At 40.1% G+C, this 24,499-nt stretch overlaps 2 protein-coding genes across 2 annotated transcripts in view; one reads left to right on the plus strand and one right to left on the minus strand.

The window, feature by feature from the left end:
- The first annotated feature begins 1,284 nt into the window (after nt 1–1,284).
- tyrp1b (tyrosinase-related protein 1b) lies at nt 1,285–9,921 on the plus strand. Its single transcript, XM_063883595.1, has 9 exons — nt 1,285–1,412; nt 2,231–2,589; nt 2,828–2,936; nt 3,672–3,885; nt 4,272–4,476; nt 5,760–5,927; nt 6,033–6,212; nt 6,295–6,441; nt 6,513–9,921. Exons 1-9 carry the CDS (start codon nt 1,399–1,401, stop codon nt 6,716–6,718), a joined length of 1,602 nt encoding a protein of 533 aa, XP_063739665.1. The 5' UTR covers nt 1,285–1,398; the 3' UTR covers nt 6,719–9,921.
- The window catches only part of si:dkey-92j12.5 (multiple PDZ domain protein), a 33,468-nt gene continuing 17,326 nt past the window's right edge, over nt 8,358–24,499 (minus strand). The window contains exons 21-44 of the mRNA XM_063883596.1: nt 23,835–24,152; nt 22,302–22,496; nt 21,560–21,737; nt 20,693–20,803; nt 20,262–20,321; nt 19,759–19,827; nt 19,211–19,310; nt 18,034–18,242; nt 17,517–17,608; nt 17,270–17,399; nt 17,004–17,096; nt 15,976–16,050; nt 15,545–15,871; nt 15,283–15,366; nt 14,599–14,792; nt 14,179–14,326; nt 14,004–14,075; nt 13,792–13,888; nt 13,634–13,677; nt 13,117–13,239; nt 12,822–12,926; nt 12,315–12,418; nt 11,648–11,771; nt 8,358–11,261 (exon numbers count right to left, since the gene is read on the minus strand). Of these exons, the coding sequence (XP_063739666.1) occupies nt 11,115–11,261; nt 11,648–11,771; nt 12,315–12,418; nt 12,822–12,926; nt 13,117–13,239; nt 13,634–13,677; nt 13,792–13,888; nt 14,004–14,075; nt 14,179–14,326; nt 14,599–14,792; nt 15,283–15,366; nt 15,545–15,871; nt 15,976–16,050; nt 17,004–17,096; nt 17,270–17,399; nt 17,517–17,608; nt 18,034–18,242; nt 19,211–19,310; nt 19,759–19,827; nt 20,262–20,321; nt 20,693–20,803; nt 21,560–21,737; nt 22,302–22,496; nt 23,835–24,152 (3,199 nt within the window). The 3' untranslated portion in view covers nt 8,358–11,114. The remainder of the gene's footprint in view (nt 11,262–11,647; nt 11,772–12,314; nt 12,419–12,821; nt 12,927–13,116; nt 13,240–13,633; nt 13,678–13,791; nt 13,889–14,003; nt 14,076–14,178; nt 14,327–14,598; nt 14,793–15,282; nt 15,367–15,544; nt 15,872–15,975; nt 16,051–17,003; nt 17,097–17,269; nt 17,400–17,516; nt 17,609–18,033; nt 18,243–19,210; nt 19,311–19,758; nt 19,828–20,261; nt 20,322–20,692; nt 20,804–21,559; nt 21,738–22,301; nt 22,497–23,834; nt 24,153–24,499) is intronic.

Raw genomic sequence — 24,499 nt, forward strand, 5'->3', positions numbered from 1 at the left:
TGTCAGTGAGTGTTCCTGCTGTCAAACAGCCCCGTCTACTCTCTTTCTACAAACTGTTAAATGGATGCCAACTGCGCTACTGTCCTCTCTTCCAGGATAGCACCATTTGACCCATCTGATCTGGCTTCAACCCTGGCTCAAAACAATCAGCAGCATGAAGAGGAGCATGCGATAACCATGTCCGACCTCCCGCCCCGCTCCGCAGAGGAGTCGGCCAACACTGGAGCAGGACGAGACTCCTCACAAGACCTCAGGACTTCCGTTCTCTAGGGGATCCAACAGTGTTGTCTGTTTCTACTGTATCTAAATAAAACCCAACAAGCCACTCTCCATCCATGCACCCAATCCTACTCTCCCAGAAACCCAATGAATTACCCTATATTCTTGAACCTAACCAAATCAGACAGCCTTGGATTCTGACTGTAATAACTACTGTATATGTAACACATTTGTATTTGGTGTTTATGATTGCTTGTCTGTCTGTATGAGTGTAAGTTGAAAGAAAAAGATACTGTCACATATTTGCCACGTGTGGACATGTAGAACTAGAAGCGTGCATTAACAGGTGAGCTCTCCTGAATGTGTGAACAGGAAGAACATATTTAACGTAATATGTGCATGTATGAAAGAGTGCGTAAATGTGATAAAAGTGAGTTAAGTTAGATTTATGTAAGTTCTTTAGGATAGAATGAAATTGTGAAGGGAAATGTTATTCATACTGGCCACATCAGTTATGCTTTACTAAGCCTTTGCAAATAATAATATAAGGGGCAGTGGGTTTGATACATTTTCCCGTTTTATTGGCAATTCGCTAAGTGCTTTGGCAGAGGCAAAGGTACCTGCATAGTCTGATTGAAATGTACACTGGCTAACAAGAATTTAAAAAAAGATTTTTACATTATTGACATGAAGTTTAAAATAGATTGTTATTCTACCTATTTTTGCCATCATTAGTGATTTAGTAGTATCAAATAAAAATGATAATGTTGACTCTCTTCTTCTTGCCTCCCAGTATGGATCATTCTGTCCTCTGCAGAACACAATCTGAATTCTACAGTTGTTTGAGCTCACAAATTAAGTAATTAGAGGAAATCAATTACAAATTTATCCTAACAAACTATAAAGAATCCTCTACAGATTACAAACCATCTCAATGTTTTTAAAAGTAATTACATCTGCTCATGTATGACTTGAGCATGGATGCCATCTCACAGTTAGTCTTTTATTGTGTGAGAGACCGCACAGACCGGCGTCATTTGGGTTATGATCACAAGGCATATGAATGTTGTGTGTGTATGTGTGTGTGGTCTGGTCATGCGCTCAATAGCTATTTAAACCAGGAGAGGGAAATGGGCCGACTCTTGGGGTCCTACAGTTCTGAAGAAAGAGAGGAGCAGCATGCACAGTCAGAGGTAGGGGAAACATATTACACTGTTGCTTTTTCCCATAATGAACTGTAATATGCTTTGAGTCTTAAAACTTAACAGTGCAAATGATTGCTTCAGCACTGTTTACAAACTGAAAGCGTATATGTGACTAATGTACAATTAAGCTATTGATAACAAATAAAAAATTAAAACAAAGTTTTGTTATGAGGATACGCAGCATATTTCTTAAAAATTAGTTAATGTTGCACTTGTTGAGTACCATTTTGGAAGTGATTTCAATCTTTTATGAAATACAGTATCACTGCAGATGCTCAAAGTGTAAAGCATTTTTTCCAAGTTTTTTTTTTCTTGAAAGGGTAACTTCTCTTCAGTGGTGGTTTTCACTGTTTTGTTGAAAGTAATTTCAATTCTTTCACAAAAAATGTTGAAGCAAATCATATCTTACCATCTTTTGTTGAAAGCATTTCTGAACTTATAAGAGTTGAAAGCTAATGACTTTGTGAATTATGAATAATGACTCGCAGTGCCTACAGGGGCGTGTAAGAAGTGAAGTTTCGGAATAATGTTAACACAATTGGCTTTAACAAGAGAACACATAACAAGTGAGTTGTTCTTGAGCTTAATTGAAGTGTATGCCTGCAGTGTACTGATTTTTTTCTCTTACCAAATTTGTGGTGGGATAATCTATGGCCCTTTTCAACCCTGAACACAATAAGTGTCTTAGAAAAAGCTGACTGTAAAAAATCAGCTGAAGTAAAATCTGTAACTCTGTTTGTGTTTCTAACATACCTTGTTATTACCATATTCTCAAATCCTATTTAATCCTCTCTTGATTTTGGTAGCATGTGGCGAGTTGGTCTCCTACTGGTGACCCTGTGTGCCACCCTAACGCTGGCACAGTTCCCCCGGGAGTGCGTCAATCCTGCGGGGCTACTGAGTGGCCAGTGCTGCCCGTCCCCTACAGGGGAGGCAGGGGATGAGTGTGGCTCCAGCACAGGAAGAGGGCAATGTGTGGCCATTGCTGCAGACAACCGCCGCCATGGACCCCAGTACCCTTATGCTGGGCGCGATGATAGAGAGAGGTGGCCGCTGAGATTTTTCAACCGCACTTGCCAATGTAATGGGAATTTCAGTGGCTACAACTGTGGGCAGTGTCGACACGGGCTGACTGGACCAAACTGTGATCAAAGGATCTCTGTGGGTAAGAGAATGGATGCCACCTTAACTCAACATTGGCAACCTGAAAGCGCAATGTTTATCTTAGTTTAACATCTCAGTGGGCCTCAGAGTAATAAGTCAATATATCTGTTGAGGAAATGAGGGGAATATTTAATGTGAGGAAAAGGCAACTTCCATGTTCATTTTTTCTTTCCTCATTTCTTCCCCCATCTCAAAAAACCCTTTTTCTGTCATCCTCCACCCCTTTGACCTCGCTCCAGTGAGAAGAAATATCATGCAAATGAGTACAGCTGAGAAGCAGGCATTTGTGAATGCCTTGGACCAAGCTAAGAGGACCGTCCACCCTGACCTGGTCATCTGTACACGACGGTACATACATACACATGTACAATAAACATTATTTTTACAATCCATTATTAATCCAATCATTTTGTACAGGCTTGATTATGAGAAATGCAAAGAATATTCGAAATTGATTAAATGGAGTCCTTTGAAAGGGAGATTGATCTTTATTCAGCCAGTCTTCGGTCTTGTCTGGGGAACAGACAGCTGAGCTTTGCCCAAGAACCTGCAGGCTTAGTCTAGCTGAGTCTGGCAGTTGAAAGCTGAGTAATACATGAGTGATCCCATGCTGTGTTTTTAAAGTTATCAGTTAAATCTTAAGATTTATCATGGCAGCTTTCTGTTTAAGCTGCAGGCGGATGTGCACATTATGAGTTAAGGCAAAGGTACAATCCTGTGAATAACCTCTTTTATTAAATCAGTTGAGGATTAGGTATTTTCTTGTTTGAAGCAATTCTCAATAGAAGGTAGAAAGAACCCTTTTAACCTCATTATACGTATTTTTAATTTTGCCTGTATAAATGGGCAAGCCCAGGATCACAGCTACAGGCCTCATATTTTAAATGGTCCCTCTTGGCTCTTACACACAGAAATAAAATGTACATGTAGTGCCTACCAAGTTTTACTTCAACTTAAAGCATATATTGTCGACCATACTAAGAAAGGAGACTTTCTGTATTGTAAAATGAGAGGATAATCGTAGAGCACTGTGTAGGAAAAATCACACGGTGACATAATTCCTGCTGCTTCTCTCATCTGAAGGTACCAGGAGGTGTTTGGGCCTGATGGCAACACCCCACAGTTTGAGAATGTCACCATTTACAACTACTTTGTTTGGAGCCACTACTACTCTGTCAGTAAAACGTACCTCGGGTCGGGCCAGACCAGCTTTGGAGGCGTAGACTTCTCCCATGAGGGCCCTGGTTTTGTCACCTGGCACCGCTTTCATCTGCTGCAACTGGAGAGAGACATGCAGGTGAGAAGAGGGAAGGAAGGGAGGGAGGATAAAGAGGGGGATAGTAAAACGGAAAAGGAGAAGTGGAAAGGGGAGATGGCCTTGGTGCTGATGGAGTGATGACATAAGTTAGGACCATAGAAGGGATGAAAGAGGAGGAATAAAAGAGTGTAAGGATTGTAAGTGATGGAGACAAGGGATGAGGACAGAGAGAGGTAACATAAATGATGGGTAAGAAATAAGAAATTGGAGTTTGAAATGAAGCCAGAGGAATACAATATTAAATTACATAAAACAATAATTTATACATACATTATATGATCACATTAAGGGGAAATGTAATTTTGTACATTTTCTGTAACAATTGATGCCTCCAATGTCCAACTTCCTTCTCTCCATATTTGCAGAACATGCTGGGCGACTCCACCTTCGCCCTGCCCTACTGGAACTTTGCCATCGGAGGCAGCGAGTGTGACATCTGCACCGACGAGCTGCTCGGAGCCAGAAGCTCCTTCGACATGAGCTCCATCAGCCCCAACTCCGTGTTCTCCCAGTGGAGGGTCATCTGTGAGAGCGTGGAAGACTACGACACCTTCGGCACCATCTGCAACAGTGAGGACACATGCAGGAACACACCATGTACCGCACTGTGCAGGAAAGCGGTGTTGATTTACAGAGTAGTCTCAGCTGCATCAGAAAAGAGGGCAAAGAGCTCCTAAAGAGAGCATGTAGAACATTAGCTGCTATAAATAATACCTCACAGCTGCCACATTCAATATTGCTTGCTGGTTCTACAGTTGTTTGAAACAGCTCTACTTTTAAGTTGTTGTGTGAATCCAAAGTACTGCATCTTAAAACTGTATTTTAAAACACATTTTTCTCTTAGTCTAATTTCTCCATAGCAGCAGTCAGCCAGCTTTTCAAGTTTTAATTTCCAATGGGGCAAGCATTTTCGACAAGAATAAGGCAACTATGTGTAACACTGTAATAGGCTAGACTTAATGTGATCAGATTTGCAGGGATTGGATCTCATTACACAGTGGCACCAGATTATAACCCTACTTTTGCTTAAGTTTTCTAACACACCGCATTCATGCATTTTTTTTCCCTCTGGTGTTGAGGAATAAAAGAAGAATGTCAATCCTCTTTAAGTGTAGGGCTCTACTACAAGCAGTGAGGGGTGTAGGGGGGGGGGGGCCTTTTTGAACAATTGCATATCTAGGCCTATAAGACAAAAGCTGGGGGAATTTGGTAACAGGTAGAACATGTGAGTGGCTAACGTGTGAGTGATCAGTCTCATTAATCCCCTTAGAGAGTCTTGACAGGCCCGGTATTTCCTGCATCAACAAGCAACATCTCCTTAAATGGGTTGGGGGGTTGCCTCATTTGTGCTTGTTGAAGACAGGAATCTAGCAGTCTACCGGTTCCTTTGATCTGAGGGAATAATCTTCAAACAGACAGACAACTCAGTTATGTATCCTTCTGTTTATGTGCTCTTGTGTATGTTTGTGTATGTGTGGGAGAGAACGCTCAAAAAAAAAGAGATCATGCATGCGAGAAGGGAAAAAAAAACAACAACTTCTGTTCAGTCACAGAGCTCCCACTCCCTACTGTTGACTTTTAGTGAATAATTAAAAAAGAAAACTGCCATCCTGTCATGTTAAGGACTGATCAAACAAGTTGAGCCTCCCACATAGAATTAGAAAGTAGTTCAATACATTTCTCATCATATTTCTTTTGGTTTCTGTGGGGACAAATGGCCTGGATCTTAACTGAAATGCCCAACCAACCATAAAAGATAAAACTGTCACTGTCGAGTTATCTTCTTTCTGTAAAGGTAACTATACTGGACAATATTATCTTTGACCTTTGGTTCTGTCCTCCTTATCACATAGGCACAGAGACCAGTCCCATCAGGAGGAACCCGGCGGGGAACGTAGCGCGGCCCATGGTGCAGAGGCTGCCCGAGCCCCAGGATGTGTTGGACTGTCTGGAGCTTAACGCCTTCGACACTCCTCCTTACTACTCCACCTCCTCTGAGAGCTTCAGGAACACCATTGAAGGTGAGCAGTAACTCCTCATGGGTTAGAATTGAAGCAACTGAAAGATCGGCCTAGAATCTTTCCTCAAATTAACATTTAGCTTTCATTTAATGTCTTGTTTTCTAGGCTACAGCGCCCCCCAGGGGATGTACGACCCAGTGGTACGAAGCCTCCACAACTTGGCCCATCTCTTCCTCAACGGGACAGGCGGACAGACTCACCTCTCGCCCAATGACCCCATCTTTGTCCTGCTGCACACATTCACCGATGCAATCTTTGATGAGTGGCTCAGCAGACACCAACCGGGTACAGATTGAACTAGATCCAGGTACAGTAAATCACAAAGAGGAAAGGATACATGGATAAACATTTTTTTCTCAACCTGCAGGTGAAGTAGTTTACCCTGAGGAGAATGCTCCTATTGGGCACAACAGATTATTCAACATGGTTCCTTTTTGGCCTCCTGTCACCAACGCTGAGATGTTTGTCGCTGCCCCAGCAAACCTGGGATACTCTTATGAGGTCCAGTGGCCCAGTAAGTAGCAGCACGCACACACATTCACATAACACAATGACCCCTCATGACCTTTTTGTCCTTTTCCATAGCTCGTGCCTACACTGTGTCTGAGATCATCACCATTGCTGTTGTTGCGGCGGTGCTGGTGGTTGCAGTGATTGGTGGTGTCATTGCCTGTGCAGTGCGTGCCCGCTCCTACCGCTCAGCTGAGGCCCTGGAGCCACTGCTGGGAGAAACTTTCCGACGCTACTCAGAGGATGACCGAAGGTTGGACAAATCACAGTCCGTTGTCTAAATCCACACCTCTCTAGTGGCCATAACATTTTAATGCATGTTTGCTTTTTTTTTATTCCCATACTTCTTCTAATAAAGTCGAACTGGTTTTGAACCCAGCTTCTATGTCAGCGTATTAGCTATAATTTGTAGGGCTGGAGGAGTCCAGTAGATTGTGTGATACAGCAGGAGAGATCAGACTGCAGCCAAGAGGTTGGATTGCCTGGAGCAGCTCAGTTTTTATTGAATGGAGAAATTGTTGTTAGTAGGCAATATACAGTATGCGAATATTTCTCCACTTGACTGTATCTTTTTCAGCGCCCAGATGCTCATATATTCATGAAGACAAAGGTAATCTGTGATATAAATTGCTATCGTTCTATGATGTTTGATGTACCTATTTCAGTCAATCTGTAGAATTCAGCACTATGAGTGTGTGAATAATTAGCTGTGCGATATGAACAGACCAAAGACAGGTCTACCGTGATGCAGACCCAAATGTGTTTGTCTATAGCCTAAGGCTAACCAGTAAACCACTTAAATGTAATGGTTCTTCTCATCGAGTCAGATCAATTCGATTCAACGTCCATGTCTCCATAACCTCACACACACCGCCCTCAGGTGGCGATAACATATTACTGCCATAGTATAAAATGTTTCAATTTACAAATCATGCACTCACCCAATAATCATGTGGTATAGTTAACCTTGATGTTACAGATTAAAAGTCAAATGTCTTGCAGCATGCATGGAATAAGGTAAAAATGGACATATCGAATTAGTGTCTTAAATCTGGGCAGTTTTATGATAGGAAGAAATCTGAATAACACTAATCGAACAATTTACCACTAGAGAAATAGAAAACAATCTCAGAAAATAACATTTGGATCTCCATGGGGAGATATTTCGAGACAAACATTGTGCTTCTTCAAGGAATTAAGAATTGTTCTTTAAATATGAATATAATATACTGAAAATCTAAATTAATAGGGCCATTTTGTGCAGCTTTAAAACTGATGGGGCATATCATGCAGAGCTTCTCTGCTATAACTGCGTGACGGTGTCTAATTATTTCTCCCTCCAGGCTATGCCAATGAATAAAGCGGCATGACATAAGCATACCTGCTCCTCTGCACCACATTTCCCATTAGTTCAACTCATTTGCTTTTGACAACCTAGACTTACAGTGACATGAAACCGGTGGCACCTACATTTAATTGAATAAGCTGTAATTTACTGTCACTACTGCAGGCTTACAGTATGTATAGTGAAACTCCCAGTCTCAGTATTTTTATTTTGCTTTCAGAAGAGCTAGATTTTGAGACTCAGCACTGGACTGAATTGCATAGGAATGGCTCTTTTGCAATGCTTGCTGGTTTCTCATGGGAATGGATGGAAAAGAAGAGATTTTTTTGGATCCACATTCAGTTGGCTGTTCTTTCTGTACCAGCAGGTTACACTGACAGCAAAAAGACAATACTGTGGATTTATTGATGTGTGTAGATGTGACAGTCGCACACAGAACAACCATTTGGCCACTGCTACTTTCCCTAGAGGGAGGGTCATTAGTGCCTTTTATGTCAAGGATGCTCTCATGGAAGTCCTCCTAGCTGCCGGAAATATGCATTACAGTGGTGTGACTACATTGGATAGGCCCCCCTTGTAGGTCTAACATGTGATGGAAAAGTGGTTATGGCCATGCGGAGGAAACAGTCACGTTGCCTGTAGCTTACTGGCAAAACCCATATACACGTTTGAAGGAATGGGAATTGAGGCCGTTACTGAAAACAAAACATATATGTTTTCTTGCTTAATAATAAAGAAGAAATTATAACAGCAACTTCCACAAGAGTTGTATGGAAATCCATTGAAGATCACATGAAAAAAAATACCATATTAGAAAATATGTAGATATATGTTATAAGCTGCCAAACAAGATGCATATATTAGTGTTTTATCTTTTGAAAAATAACATCTATTATGTTAAAAAAAAAACATTCCAATTGATTCCCAAAACAGCATCTAGCCTTTTCTTCATCTTCCCTCTTCATGCCATCTTTGAGTCGAGGCAATTGTTCATCTGGAGAAGGATAAACCAGACTGCGATGGCTGGATTTCAATAAAGCTAGCAATGTGAACAGATGGCTTTGATTAATGCCGAGGTTCCAGACAGGATCTCCCTAGATGCCTTCTCTTTCCTAAATGAGACATTTGTGTGCACATTAATTGTTTGTCAAGTTGTCAACAGTAACTCCAGTAATTAAAGCAAAAGTTCCCTGTATTAACAAAAAAATGGCAAAGGTTTACTCTCCCTTGGCATTTCTGTAGCTCAGGTTGAGAACGTTGTCCACATTTTTCACTCGTTTTTTCAGCTTCCTCTAAAATGTTGTACCTCTTATACTTATTATCCTGTCCTTTACATTCCTTTTTTCTTCTTTAGGTGAAGAACGAGAAACACATTCATTTTAATCATGCAAGATATTATTTAACCAATACAGGATGATGAAGGTTTATAGGTTTATATAACACTTGATTAATGAGTAATTATTCAAAATAAACTTTTACCAGCTGCACCATGAAAGTGATGTACACATTAATGCACCAGTAATTAGTCCCATGCTATATATACTTTATTCTGAAACAGGCCATTTCTCAGAATTATTACTTTTCATTTTGTTACTTTAAGTATATTTGTGGTTTATGTATAAACTGTGGTATCATCACTTTTATTTAAGCACTTTCACTAATTGTTCCTCCACTGTCTCTCCTGTTGTCACTGTTGTCTTCTTCCTATTCTAGTGACTTAGAGCTGCCCTGTCATACTATGATAAACTGTGACACACTTCACTAAACCTGAGTGATCCTGAATATGTATTCACGTTTGACAAAGACCAGAAAAAGAGTGTGAGAGAGACACACAGATCAAAACAATGACAATCAAACACCCCCCACAGCATATTTGGTTCACTGGTTCAGAAATAGAAGCAAAAATATGCAAAAACAAATGCATTTATCCTTAAATGTAACTGCAGGCACAGACATCCTTGTTTAAAAGTTTAGTTATCGAAGATGTTCTTAAAACTTCTTTCTGTTCTGCATCTGTGGAGTTTCAAAGTCAAACAATGAGATATCCACTAGCTTATGAGTATTATCCCGGAGAGACATCAGAGAGCATCGGGACAAATTCCTGTGTCATTGGCATTCCTCATTAAAATATAATCTGTTTCAAGTGTCAGCTTGTTTTACTACAACATAATTCACAGAGGTACATCAGGAAGTAAGAAAGTAGAACAGCAGAACTCCTTACCTATAAAAAGCTCTGTATACAAAACTCTAACAAATTAACATTTAATAAGATCCCTTACAGTACATTCAGTCATACAATGTTACACAATCCCAAACCCATGAGTGATGTGGCTCTAAGGACTACTGACATTAATAAAATAAAATAAAATGAATGTTAAGAGACCTTAAATGTTACAGTATAAATAAATTCATATAAAACATGATGTGATTCTAAATAAAGATCACACATTGCACTATAACATTACTTCCACAACAAGACAACAGATCAAGGTATAGGTTATGAAAACATCAAGCAGTATTAAATAGATGCAGGATATTAAAGATTATGAAAAGATAGATAAAGTGCACTGATTAATATAGCAATCATGACACACTTATTGATTTGAATATGAGAATGAAGAATAAAAGTTCAACAGTCTTCTAAAGCAAATGTCTTAAAACCTTATTGCCATACAAAAGATTGGCAGAAGCACTTGGCATGTTGTGGATCTTAGGAGTTAATCACAGTGGCTAACTCTGAATGAACAGAAGTTAGACATAAATACATCTGACAATGTGACAGGTAAATTATCCATTGCATTAATTTGCACTGTCGGCCGAATCAGAGGTTTTGGAGATGGTAATTTATTCGTGAATGTGTTTACATGGGCAATGACGCATATCATTGCATACCTATATTACAAATACTTTGAACAGGATAACTAAGACACAATATATTACCATCAGTGGGCTTGTTTAATAAATGCCTTTGTTGCTTCTGCGGTAACTTTAAAATAGCCTGTTTGCAACACGGAGGTAATTTGGATAGGGAAAAGAAGATTTTTATAACATACACAAATTAGTTCTAATAACACCTTCACAGGAATCTAGGTTTATATTGGGCAATTGTGCACGCTAGTGCACCCAGTTGCAGTTAGAGGTAGCTACCTAACACTAAATTAAAATGAATTAACACAAACAGTTTTTTATTCTTCTACCCAACGTTGACTGTCCTGTTTTACCCTTCTCATGTTTGTGTGAGGCTATGCTACAGGGAGACGGCTACATAATTTAATGGGCTACTTTGCCTTTTTTTTAAGAAATAACGACAATCGGACACAATGGGCTGTATCTCAAGAAAGTACCGTTAGGACCACAGTTCCCTTGGTCTTCTTGAGGATTTCCACAGCTTCAGCGTGAGTTACCCCCTCTAGACAATGTCCATTCACAGCAATGATCTGATCTCCACGTTTCAGCCGACCGTCCTCTATGGCTGCCCCCTGTAGAGGAAAAGAGCAGTCCTTCACCATGCGCAGATCAGAGATAACAAGCTAAAAACACCATTACACACAGTACACGTAAAAGACAAAAATAAATTGAACTGAAAGGAAATGTAACAGCTGATCATAATGAAAATGTATCACATACACAATTGTGGATGATGAAAGGAAGAATAGCATTATCAATGTATAAGGTGTAAGGTTTTAAACTACTGAAAGTTTGAAGATATCTACATAATCCTTATTTACTGACAGATGTTTAAAACTCTAAGCCTACTATTCTGTGTGATCATTTCCTTAAATGTAAATACTATGTTATTGTGACACAAGTTTTTCGAACAAGGATCCCCATGAAAGATATTTCCCCCCCAAGGATGTTCTCTCACCTTGTTGAAGACAGTTTTAACGTAGATTGGCAGGTCTCCGTGAGGGCTGCTGAACCCTCCTACGATGCTGAAGCCGAGGCCTGAGGAACCCCTCTCTAGAGAGATGGTGTTATAGGCGCGAGCACTGCAGGTAATAGGAAGAAGAACAATGGAGGTGTGTTGCAGGCCATGCTCTAGCTCTGCTCTAAATTATGCTGTGTGTGTGTGTGTGTGTTTGAATTGTTTTTAAAAATGTTTAAATGTGAGGAATCTGAGAAGTATTGAAGAGTTTTTTCAAAACCAAAGTGTACCAACAATTCAGTAGCCGACCTAGGGTTATAAATAATTATTTTTGTAAATTGACTTCATTTACTGAATTTATCAGAGCTTTTGCAGTATCTTAAAATGTGTCACTGACTTTAATAAGTGGTTAAAAAACTCAATAATGTTTTTGGTGAAGCAGAACATTTCCTAGAAAAACAATCAATCTAACAGCAAATTACCAATCACAGGAAACACTGCAGCTCAATCGGTCCAAAAGTACATTTGTCTCAATTCTCACACAGTGGTTGCACTCTCTCATTATAGTCTGGGGAACTGTGGTATGCCTTTTTCCTTATTCGGTGAATAAACCAGAAGGGAGCCAAAGTAAGATCATAAAGTACAACAGCAGGTTACTGCTTCATACCTGAGGTTGTTATGAGAGCGGGGCAGGGTGCTGGGCTGGCCTGAAGACCGCGCATGCATATCAGTGTGGTCATTTGTTCTCCACCCACCAGAACCTGCTGACACCTAGAAAAACAGGCACGCACACTCAATCTCACTACACTTATCTGATAAACTTCTGCTGTTTAAACACTGTCATCCTGTAACTACGTGAATACAGAAGAGCAAGACAAATCTAAAAGCTTTTGATGTGTTTTTTTTTTCACACAATGTACTTGTCAAGAACTAAAATCCAGCTCCATTTGTTATTTTTTCCCCTTGCAGCAACATTTCTTCCAGAGGCTTCTTAACATAAAGACAAACACTGGAAATCAGTGTCAGACACAGTATTGTCCTAGAAATACAGTATCATGTTCGCACAGGAAAACACTGATAATAAGGAGATGACATAATAGAAAAATGTTCACAATCTAGTGCCTTATAGGCTTTATAGATTAACTGCTGCATGTTTCACTGTCTGTGACATTACCTGCAGACTGATGGTTCCTGTGACCGTGTTCAGCAGGAGTCCAGCTTGGACATGAGTCATTCCCTCTATGGACACGTCATTGATACTGAGGATCCTGTCTCCTAGCTGAACGACACACAAGCTTGCACTTCAATATTTGCAAGGACATTTTATTGATTTATGGAACATTCATTATTTATTATAGTGCTTTTGGTAGAATGCTTTTCCTATTGTACAACTGAGACGTCCTCTCTATACATTTGAATATGTCTAACATGTTTTTAAAGAGGCAGAATTCCCCCCCCCCTCCCCCTACCTGTAATTGCCGAGTTTTGGCAGCCAATCCATTGGTATCCATGGAAGCAATAAAAAGAGGTACGTTGTCATGGGGACTGCCCATTCCTCCTGCTACACTGATGCCCAGGGAGTCACATGGACCCTGTTGTGATCACACACACACACACACACACACACACACACACACACACACACACACACACACACACACACACACACACACACACACACACACACACACACACACACACACACACACACACACACACACACACACACACACACACACACACACACACACACAGTAGACCATTTCAGTGAATCACATGGCAGACTGCACTTGAGATAAGCAGTAAAGCTATTTATATCTTTGATTTGGAGTTTGTTATTGGAAGTAAAATAAAAAAAGATCTTGGGTGTGATGAGAATGATATACCAGCTATGTAAAACATATATAGATGAACAATTGAAGTATTAAAGTCTCCAAATGTCTTGGGCACTAGAAAGAAAAACATGTTTGAGATTGTATGCCTTACCTTTTGTATTATTACTGTTCTTGTCTCAGGGAAGTGCTGAAAAGCTGTTGGAGATATATCATTATACAGGCTTAGAGATGTTCACAGTTTCCACTCAAAGTAAATTGTGATTGAACCACAAGAGTCAATAAAGATATGCTTTCACAAGCACAACTCACAGTAGCTCCCTGTCTTATTATCTGCCTCCCTCCGGTGGCCAAGGGAAGCATCACATCCACTTGGTGGGGTCAGGGTTGAACAGTCAGAGTCTTCACTCTGGGTAAAACACAACTTATAGTACTCCTAGATTCACAAAGTGCTACTGTTAAAATACTGCAAGAAAGTAATAGTTGAATAATACAGACACAGAGAGCCACAGGAAACAGCTTACCAGACTCTGCTTTGAGTACTGCAGTCCTGCTTTAAAACGAGCCACTTCCAGGTGGAAAGCTTCACTGCAACTCTGAGAGACAAGTGACACATCTCACATAAGATGATGGATCTTTGAAAAAGAATCTATAATCCTCTTCTTTAACTTTGTATGTGATAGTGTGAATGTGTCAGACCTGTAGAAGCTTGTGTGCATGTTCCTGCGATGCTGCACGGACATCCTCCCCATTGATTGACAGAATCTGGTCACCTAGCAACAACCTGCCATCTGAATCTGCTATGCCTCCTCTGATGATATCTGACACAAAGATGCCCGTGTCATTACTGTTGAGGGAAAACAGAGGTCAAACACTGTGTCTGTTCCACACTTGCAGACTGAATTATGTGACCTTTGTAATTCCGTTTCGCATAACGTCACACTTGATTTATTATTGACTTATTGAATTATGTATCCATCTTTTTTACAATAATGTTCCCTGATGCAACAGAGTACCTGACCTCTAACTGGGTATAGGCCTTAGAAGTTAGCAAATAAATGTAATTTGATAAATAGCTTTGATTTTCCTAGTTTGTTAAACAACTATAAGAATAACTACCTCTTTCCCACTGTGGTGAACCCTAGCCCCTCTCCAGGACGAGTCCTCAGCTCGAGGCTAAAGACGTCCCACAGGTCCTCCTCGCTGTAGGCCTCCTGATGTCTGAAGACACACAGGCGAACGCACTGGGTTGTGAGTCGCAGCACACCAATGGCCTCATCGTGAGTGGCCTGTCGCAGGTCTATACCATTTACCTGAAAGGTGCGACAGTGAGGCAGGAGGTAAGAAGAAACGGCATTTGTACATCACATACAGCAGATTTTTCCAAATAATGTCAAGCAATGTGTTATCACAATTGATGGCTTTATGGAAGGCCATGGCATCAATCTATAAACATGTATTTGCCTCAACCAATCAACACTTTACTGTTGCTCTGCATGACTTGTTCACCCCCTTGAGCATGCATATATATTTTGTCTTTATTTCACCATCATATTGTTTTATGGCAGTAATTCAAAACCGTGGTAACACTGGTACATTCAAAGAAATGTTAGCTAATGTGTGTTGTCTTAAATAAACTGAACAACATTTATCATCTGTTATATTGATATCAGAAGTTAACAACAAAATGATACAAAATAGTCAATTAAATGTAATGTCATTTAATCACTACTGCTTGAGATACAGACTAAAATCAGGTACTGATTCAGTCAAATTAATAGATTTGTTTGTGTGCCATATTACCTCTAGTATCTGGTCTCCAGCCTGCAGCCTTCCATCTCTCTGTGCTGCTCCTCCATAATTTACTTCATGGATTATTACTGCCCCCTAGTGGAAAACCAGAAACATGTATTACAGATAAACCAATTTCGCTACATTTAAAAAGCATTAAACGTTTAGTGTTTCACAATAAAACTTACACTCATAATTCCTGTACAGATGCATCGATTGTGTCAATTATGATTCACATGAGTTGAATGAAACACTTTCAATTAGCTGTTCTCACCAGCAGAGTGTCACATCCTCCTACGATGCTGAGACCAAGGCCTACATTTTCTTTACAAAACTCTATGGTGGTCTCCGTGCCAGGCAAAACAGGGCAGCTCATGGAGTCCGAAGTTGTGGGAGCTGATAATGGCCAATCTGAACGCCCGGTGGTAGAGGTCTGCATGGATTTGAGTGATGAAGAGAAGGAAACAGGTAGAGAATCGGGGGAGAGAGAGGCAGGGGAATTAGATGACCAGGGAGGATGAGAAGGAGAGGGGGAGAGATTCTTGGAGCAGCTGATGGAGAGTTTGACAGTGACCCGGTGTTTGAGAATCAAACTGGACACCTGAATACAGAGAAAACAAGCAAGTCATAGATCATTACATCAGCTCGACCTTGTGTGTGTGTGTGTGTGTGTGTGTGTGTGTGTGTGTGTGTGTGTGTGTGTACCTTTTCCACTGACAGTCCTGCGACAGGTTCATCACCCACTGCTATGATTCGGTCTCCAACCTTCATCCTGCCATCCTGCACCCAGACATCAACATGAATAAAAATGGAATGTGAGCAAAAAGATGCAGCAGAACAATGGAGAGGAAGTTAGATTAAAAATCAAATACACCCTCTGGAAAAAAAATTCTGAATTACTGTTGCCTGGAGCCCTACATGAAAGCCTATTAGTGCATGACGACATCACTTTTAAAACATGACAACCATTATCTCAAGGTTGCTAATGTTTATATTAATGTAGTATTAATATTAGAAACCAGAAATACCAAGAGACTACAGCCTTCACATCACAGTTCACTGCAGCATACCGTATGTTGTACAGTGGTGATTATTACTCCACTGTTTTTCTCATTGCATCCATCATTCCTCAAGCCTTAAGTCAGGCCATTGAGGAATGATGGATGCACTGGTATAACTCAAAAGTGTGTGTTGTAGGGTGACTATTTCATGATAGAAAACAGAATATCCTGAGTATATAGATAGTAATATTTGACAACATTCTGGAATATATTTAGGACATTTTGTGAAATATGAAAAATGCAGTGGTGAATCTTAACAAAGTACATTTACTCAACTTTTTGTTATTTGCTTGAGAATGCTCATTTTGTTCTACTCTATACTTCAATTTGGCTACACCTTTGAGGCAAACATTGCACTTTTTACTCCACCAGTTTTTTTCCCGTAAGATATATTAACCTTCAAAGGATTATATGAGGAAAAAATTCAACAAAGTTTTAAATATGATGCCTTACCTTAACCACCCAACAAACAAACAAATACATTTGTTAAAACTGGCTATAGTAACTGGCTAAAACTGCATACACATCAGTGGATCAGAAATAATAATCTAATAATATAACTTAACAATCTGGACACTCGTTTGCATGTTAAATGATGACGGTGATTTATACACACTACAGGTAAAAGAGGATCAAATAAGATGTATGATGATATAACTGGAGATGTCACACCTTACTGGCAGTGCTGTCCCGGACCAGGGACCTGACTACCACTCCATCCCTGGCATCCCCCTCTGCCAGGCAAAGACCAAGACCTACGTGATCCTGGAGAAAGATCGAAATAAGGAAAAGACAAACTCTTGAATAAGTAAAGCTTATAGCAGTGCTGTGTATAAAATCTGTATCTGTGCCATCATATACAACGATGTGGGAGTCAGCCAACTGGTACCTTTGAGCTCTCAAGATATGTGAAGCTGGAATAACTGAAAGTAATGCACCTGAGGTAAGATGATGTGCTGAATGTCTCTGGGTAATCCTTCACACTCTGTAGAGTCTGCATGGGAGTCGACTGTGTCCTCGCACTCTATTGTTGATCCCTGCGATGTTTGACCCTGGGCTGATTTATTTCTAGTGAAAGAAGACAGATCTGATGTAATTCCTGAGCTGAACATCAGACACTGACATCATGTTTGGTTAAGTTTGTGAGAAATGCAAATGCCATCAGAAAAAATCTCTTCATCTTACCTGATGAGAATGATCTTGACTTTCGATGGAGCGTTATTGATGATGGTGGAGGCGTTCTGTTGACTTCGGCCATACAAGATCTGACCGTTGATCTGGAAAAATAATTCACATCATGTACTGCCATCTCAGCCTTTTCTCTCGTTATCCCATTCACCGCCACATAAATCTGCCTTTCTGCCATCTTCTTCTGACTACCCGGCCCCTCTCAGCCATCCGCCTCTCCTCTACCTCGATTTCCCTCATCATCTCTATTACACGGTTGCTCATTGCTAGAAATCCAGCCCAGGACCAGCCATCCTTCAAATGGTAATTTGTCTGATAAATCTACTGTGCAGCCACTCAACACTCTCTACTGATCCATGACTCCAACCCACAGCTCTCTTTTCTGCTGCTCTCAGTTTTAACTGTGAGATTTTCTCTCTCTAGGACACCAAGCCTTTCTTGTCCCCCAAAAATGTGTAAATGTCAACCCTCCTAACTGATTATCTTACTGTTCCCATTAAACATTTATCCTTACCTCGAGTAGCTCGTCTCCAACGCATATCCTACCATCTAAACCAGCAGGTCCTTGCGGGTCAATTTCTGCCACATGGACGCTCATGCGGGCCCTGGAACCATCCTGGTTTCCGGAGAGACTGATCCCAAGACCGCAAGCAGCGGGGTCCTTCTCCAGCTCGATCATTTGGAGCTTTCCTGACAAGCTGCCGTAACGCTGAAGCATCTTTACTAGAAGTGAAAAACAGTTAACAAGGAGAAAAATATGTTTTGTAAGCAAAACAAAAGGGTGGAATGCTACATGTTCCCCGTGACATGTGTAGAGGAAGCCTAAAGGAGCATGTTTGAGTGTGTGAATATGTCTGTGTACATGTGTATTATTAACCTGTGCTCATAAATATCTGAATGACTCATATTTACATATGTGTGAATAAGCAGGATCATATAAACTCCCTCAAGTGTACCCTGTTTTTTGTTTGTTTGTTTTTTACCGCTATAAGCACTATGGATCAATGATTTTATTGATCTTAAGGTTACAGTAATGTTCCAAGACAAACTTTTAAGAAAATCTGCCTAAACATTTTTTTATGAGGAAAATAATATTTTGACCCATTTGCTATACATCAAAAATATGCACAAAGCATCTTGATGAGTAAAACTGAGTGTAAACACAAAACTTTGTTTACAAAAAACTCAACAGGGCATTTCACAATAAGGGAATGAAGCAAAATTATGAATGCATATAACTTGAATAACAGTTTTTTTTATGCCAAAGAATGAAATAATGAAAGCTAAAAGACAAACGCAAACCAAAGTTGCACTCCCAAACATACCGTAGAGAAACACAATTATTCAGGCTTTTGCATTCTTGGCTCATAATGTATTCTCACTAATGTATGAACATGGCCAAGAAGCTCCATATGTGAATGCCATGGAAATAAACAGCTTGAGAGCTTTAAAAAAAAAAAGACCTTTAAATACATTTGCATGGTGAAAATCTGATATTTTTGTTTGAGTTTTACAGCTTTTTCTTTTGTAATTAAAATGTGTAACAAAGTCTCTAAGCCATAGGGCCCATCACGTGACCTGCACTGTGTGAAAGTGGCAACTACACTAAAAATGCCACAAAGGTCCTTTTTCTGGGGGCTTTAAGGGATTCCTATCAAAGTGTTTGTGACGTTTTTATAATGGAGACTTACTCCTGCCAGTATCGCCCTCATCTGCAGCTGCCACTGTAATTGGTGTTGGGAAAGTTATGGGGCTCCTCCGATCCGTTTTATTGGATGTTGTCGAAGGTACCTTGGGAGAAGTTTTGCATTATTAAACAGGCAGGGTTAGAGATGCCTCAGGGGTCCTTTGGGCATGAGTTGAAGCACCCCTGAGGCTTGTTCAGTGTGCTTGATGTAGCCGTGGGATAAACTGACTGTTGGCTTAAAATAACATGAAAGTTGACCAGAATCATGCATTATTTTGTAACCAACTTACAAGTGAATTGAAAAATAACTTCAAAAGGATATGCTGTCTATTTAGAGAGTTATGCATCTCCACCAAAGAGAAAAACAAAGGGTTTAAACAAACAAGGTATCTGCAAGGGACTTTGAACTACAAGGGTTCTATCTACAAATAAGCATGTTAATTAAGTTTTGGGAAGTTGGTTTAGTGCAAATGCTAATGCAAGTCTTTTAAGATGCTGCATACCCATGATAACATGCGCAAACACACCGCACACAAACATCAATGTACCAACCTTAAAGGGGGTGGGAGTGAAGGGGTTTGTAGGGGAAACACTAAGGAACAGATTGAGAGTCTCTGCTTCCTACAATCATGAGGGCAAACAAATATTTTACCCCTCAAAAAAATACTAAAAACTCTTCTCAAAAACCTCGATTCATTTTAGAATACCAAGTAGGCGTTAATGACTCATCACTCTATGTATAAAAATAGTGCATATACAGTATACCATTCTCTATACAACACAGCCACAGTCAGCCAAACATCAGTAACTGTGTGGGAACACAAACTGACACAAAAATGGTTTCACAGCGTGTCATCTGTTAAAGTGAAAACCAAAGTAGCAGTCACATCCTTTAAAACAAATAAATACGGACTGCTTTTTGAATTTATATATTTATATATATATATATATACATATTTATATACCCCATCCACTATGCATTACTTATCTCAAAGCTGGAGTATATTTTGAGAGAGAGAATGTACAGCCTAAGCCATCTGGTAGAGCAGTGTTACCTTGCTGCTGTGTGCATTACACTGTGTAGTTAGTCTCTCGTGGTTGGCAAGCATAGGGGACTGTGGGCGAAAACACAAAATGTAGAGAAGGCAGGTGAATATCTTTATGAAACACACTGCAGATGCTTCAAACGATGCATCCAATATGTTATACTAGAAAGGGTTTCAGTCAAATAATTGTTTGTTTAACAAGCTTTGTGCACACATCATATTGTAAAGCCAAAAACTCCCACGCAAACATTGCTGAAACTTCTGATCGAGTTGTCCAACAAAATATAAACTGCACCTTTTGTTAGCACTTACTAAGTATTAAGATTCAGTGTGAAAATAATCTGGGATCTCAATAGACGTAAACGAAACAGAATATTATGCAATCGTACTTGAGTATCATTGAGTTCATTTTAGTTTGACTGTTTTCCGAGATGCAGTACCTGAGATCTTTGCAGCCCAGACTGGACCAGGAAGACCACAGAGTCTCGGGCCCGGCGGATGGCCTCCACAGCCTGCTCATGGCTTGCATCTCGTAGGTCCACACCACACACCTTGGCCAAGTCAAAATACGGCAATTATCAGACAAAAGGATAATTTAGTTGAAAATGACCTTTAAAAAAAAAATCTAGAAATCATAATGATGTGTCAATCCTGTAAATCTAATTTTCATTCTAAGGCAAACCTGCAATGAAGACATAATCTACAATGACCTTACACAAGCACATACATAAAGAGATATCTACTATACAAACTATATAGCCAGATCTGAGGTCTAATGGTAAGTTTTCTCATGTTTAATGGTCAAATAGTGTTAAATAAGATGTCTCACAGGATTTATTTCTAGGGATTAGGATTGAATGAATGTCCTTTTAAAGATTAGTTTCGTAATTCCAATATATGTTGGCAAGAGACACACATGCACTACCTAGTTTGTGTGAAAATCTATTGCACCTGTGTGTGGCATGGAGGTGTGTGTTTTGCATTGTATAACATCTTGGACTTATAATAAGATTGGTTATTAAGTCTGTATATCATCATCTTTCATATACTGTACTTCAAATACCAGAGTGCTGCACATGTGGCCACAGTAAACGGACTAAATGTATACAGCATATTATGAACCCATGCTCATTCAACACACACACACACACACACACACACACACACACACACACACACACACACACACACCCACACACACACACACACACTTCCTGGAATTTAAACCAGTGTGTCCTTCTCTATCTCTACAATGAAAATACCCACAGAATAGGCACACAAACAAACACTCATACACACACACCGACCTCTAGTATCCTGTCTCCAGTCTGGAGGGTGCCATTATGTGTTGCCGGGCTGTCAGGGCTGATGTGCTTGATGAATACTCCCCTCATCATCTCTCCACTGCTCAGTCTCCGGCCCATGCCTCTGCCTCCCATTATGCTGATACCCAGGGACTGACCTGGTGTTCGAGTCAACCGCACACTAGAGCACAAAGCAGAATATAAGAAACATTCATACATATTGTAGAGCAGAATGGCCTCCATGCATGGCAGTGATGATTAATGAATGTGCTCTGAACGCCTGATGAAGGGATGGAGATCTACATGGTATGAAACATTACTGCACTAATTCATAAGAAAGAGAATGAAACCAGTGGCTGTGTTTTTAATCTTTCAGTCTCTATCCACAGCGGATAGAGTTTATTAAATATTAAGTCAAAACAAATTAATATTAAACCTGCAAGTGAGACTCACACAAAAGCTGGTCTTTGCATACAATGTGGTTTATGTGATTGATCTCAGTTGGATACAGGTTCTGAAAAAACAGTTTCTCTAGGCCTGAGAAATATGAGCATGTTTAGTCTGCTCTGTGCTGCTCTCCCCCGCTGTGAACATAACTCGAGCAAACTAGGATTTTAGTAAGCCTTCTCTGGCAGAGAAAGAATAAAAAGGAATCATGGGCAGAGTTTTGAAAAAAAGAGGCAGAAGAATGGAAGATCTAAATAAAATCTAACGGGCACAAAAATTAAATCACTGATTCACTAACCTTCTAGGCTGATCCCAAGAAACTGAGGTATGCAAATGAAGCTCATCTTCTCTGTCTTCTTTACCATCCACCTTTGTCTCTACCTCCAGCTGTGATATTTTCCCATCTGCACTACTCCTGTCCTTTTTCTCCTTCACACTCTGTCCTTCTTTGTTTCCTTCCTTCTTGTTCATGTGAAGTTTTGGAAGCAGCCAACTGATGGCAAAAATACATGCAAACATAAATCATATTAAATCAATGTGTGATCTTAAATGGAACATTTGTTGATTACAGAACATCATTGTCTTTGCTCAAAATGTAATTATTTTATGAAAATGTGTGAACAAAAACTCAAATACCATTTCATGACATCATACTCGCAAAGTTTCTGCAGATAACAAGATTTTTCAGCATACTTTTTTATTTTTCAAAGTCATGACACACTGTGACACATGGCCAATAGCGATGTACGTATATAGCCAGGCCTTGAAACTCATTACTGCTTTAGGAGCAAAAACACCTGAAATCCACATTTTCTGCCAGCGAGTTCACAGTAAGGTAGTGTTGTAATGCATGTGTGTTGAAACATACAGTATCTCTTTAAATGTGTATGTGCGACTGAGAAAAAAAAGAGGTAGAGGAGGAAAGCATTTTTCATGAATATATTTAACGGGGGAGGGCTGTAATAAGCCCATGGAGGTGAGTGATAGTGGTGCTATCTGCACAGCAGGAGCCTATAGCCAGTTAAGTTACAGAAGAGGGCAGAACAAATGGTTCCAGCAGGGCTGAAAGAGAGCAGCCAGGAAAGGGGGATTGGAAAATGGGGAAAAGAGAAAAAGACCAAAAAGAGGAAAGATGAGAGACAGATGTGGACACAAATAGTGAAGAGAGAAGTCTAGCAGAGCAAGACACAAAGACAGCATATTGTAAGATAAGAGTGAAGAAAAGGCTGAAGAGAGAAATGGGAGTGAGGGAGGGAGGAGAAAGGCAGAGGCAAGAAGATGGAGCGAAAGCAGGGATAGACAGAAGCGAAACAATTCATTTTCGCTGACAGTCAGCAGTGAGATCCATAAGCGAACAGCTAAAAATAACTCAGAGATTCAACATTCAGAGAAGCTTTGCCTTTACCAGAGAGAAGAATGGAGAAGAGAAAATACGGACTGGAAGAGACTCAAATTGAGCTGGTTGCATACTGAAGTGAAACACATTGTTTCCTTCATGGATACGGTTAATTAAAGTGTTGAATAATAACTCAGATCATTAGTGTGACTTAAGCTCCTGGGTAACTGAAGTAAGTGATGTGTTACAGTTATAAAAAACCCAAGCTGCTATGAAAATCAAAACTGTAAGGTGAACACACAGAGCACACAACAGGCACAATGTATAGACTGTATTTCATTGTCTGAATTCTCTGCAGCAAACATATCAACACGTAATAAAACTGGAGCCCTGAAGTCACATAAACCTTGAGGCAGGCTTATCTTGCACTGTGGGGCCTGAGTAGGGATTAGGTGACTATAAATTATAGTCTGAGACCTCTGGATCTTACATTACCTTGAGTCTGGGGCCGGCGTTATGGTAGGGACCACGGCTGGACCTTTGATAAGAGCTTTGGATGAAGCAGGGCCTCTGACTGCTGCTGGATCTGGAGCTGCAGCTTTAAAATTGACTGTGGCAAAGGGTTTTAGGTTGTATGAAGCTGGAGTTGGAACTGCAGCTCTGACTGGACCTGGTGATCTCGCCAGGGTCGAGGCAGGTTCTGGAGAGAGGGTTGGTGAGGAGGAGGCGCTGTCTGCTGCGATGGACGCCAGAGGGGGTAAATTCAGACGGCCACGGTACTCATCCACCTGATGGGCTGGGACATAGGTTATGCTGAGGGAAAAGAAACGGGGAGGAAAATAAATGTCGGGGAAGGGTGAAAACATTTAAAATATGAATATGACTCAAGATTTTTTTCAAAACTTGGTAAATCTCACATTGATTTAACTTTTATCAACAAACAATGACTAATACGTTGATAAGGAACGAGACAAATGGCGCTGCACTTGAATAGTAAAAATAACTATTGATGTATTATGTTATGACTTACTCCAAGGAAGAGTATTACTTTTTGATTCATTATTTTATTAATTTTTTACACGTTTTTAATCATAAAAATGTATGCACCACAAAATACCAGAACTGAAAGTAATAACTGTATAACTGAAGTAATGTTTAAT

This window comes from Eleginops maclovinus, chromosome 5, assembly GCF_036324505.1.
Source record: "Eleginops maclovinus isolate JMC-PN-2008 ecotype Puerto Natales chromosome 5, JC_Emac_rtc_rv5, whole genome shotgun sequence".
NCBI classification, from domain to species: domain Eukaryota; kingdom Metazoa; phylum Chordata; class Actinopteri; order Perciformes; family Eleginopidae; genus Eleginops; species Eleginops maclovinus.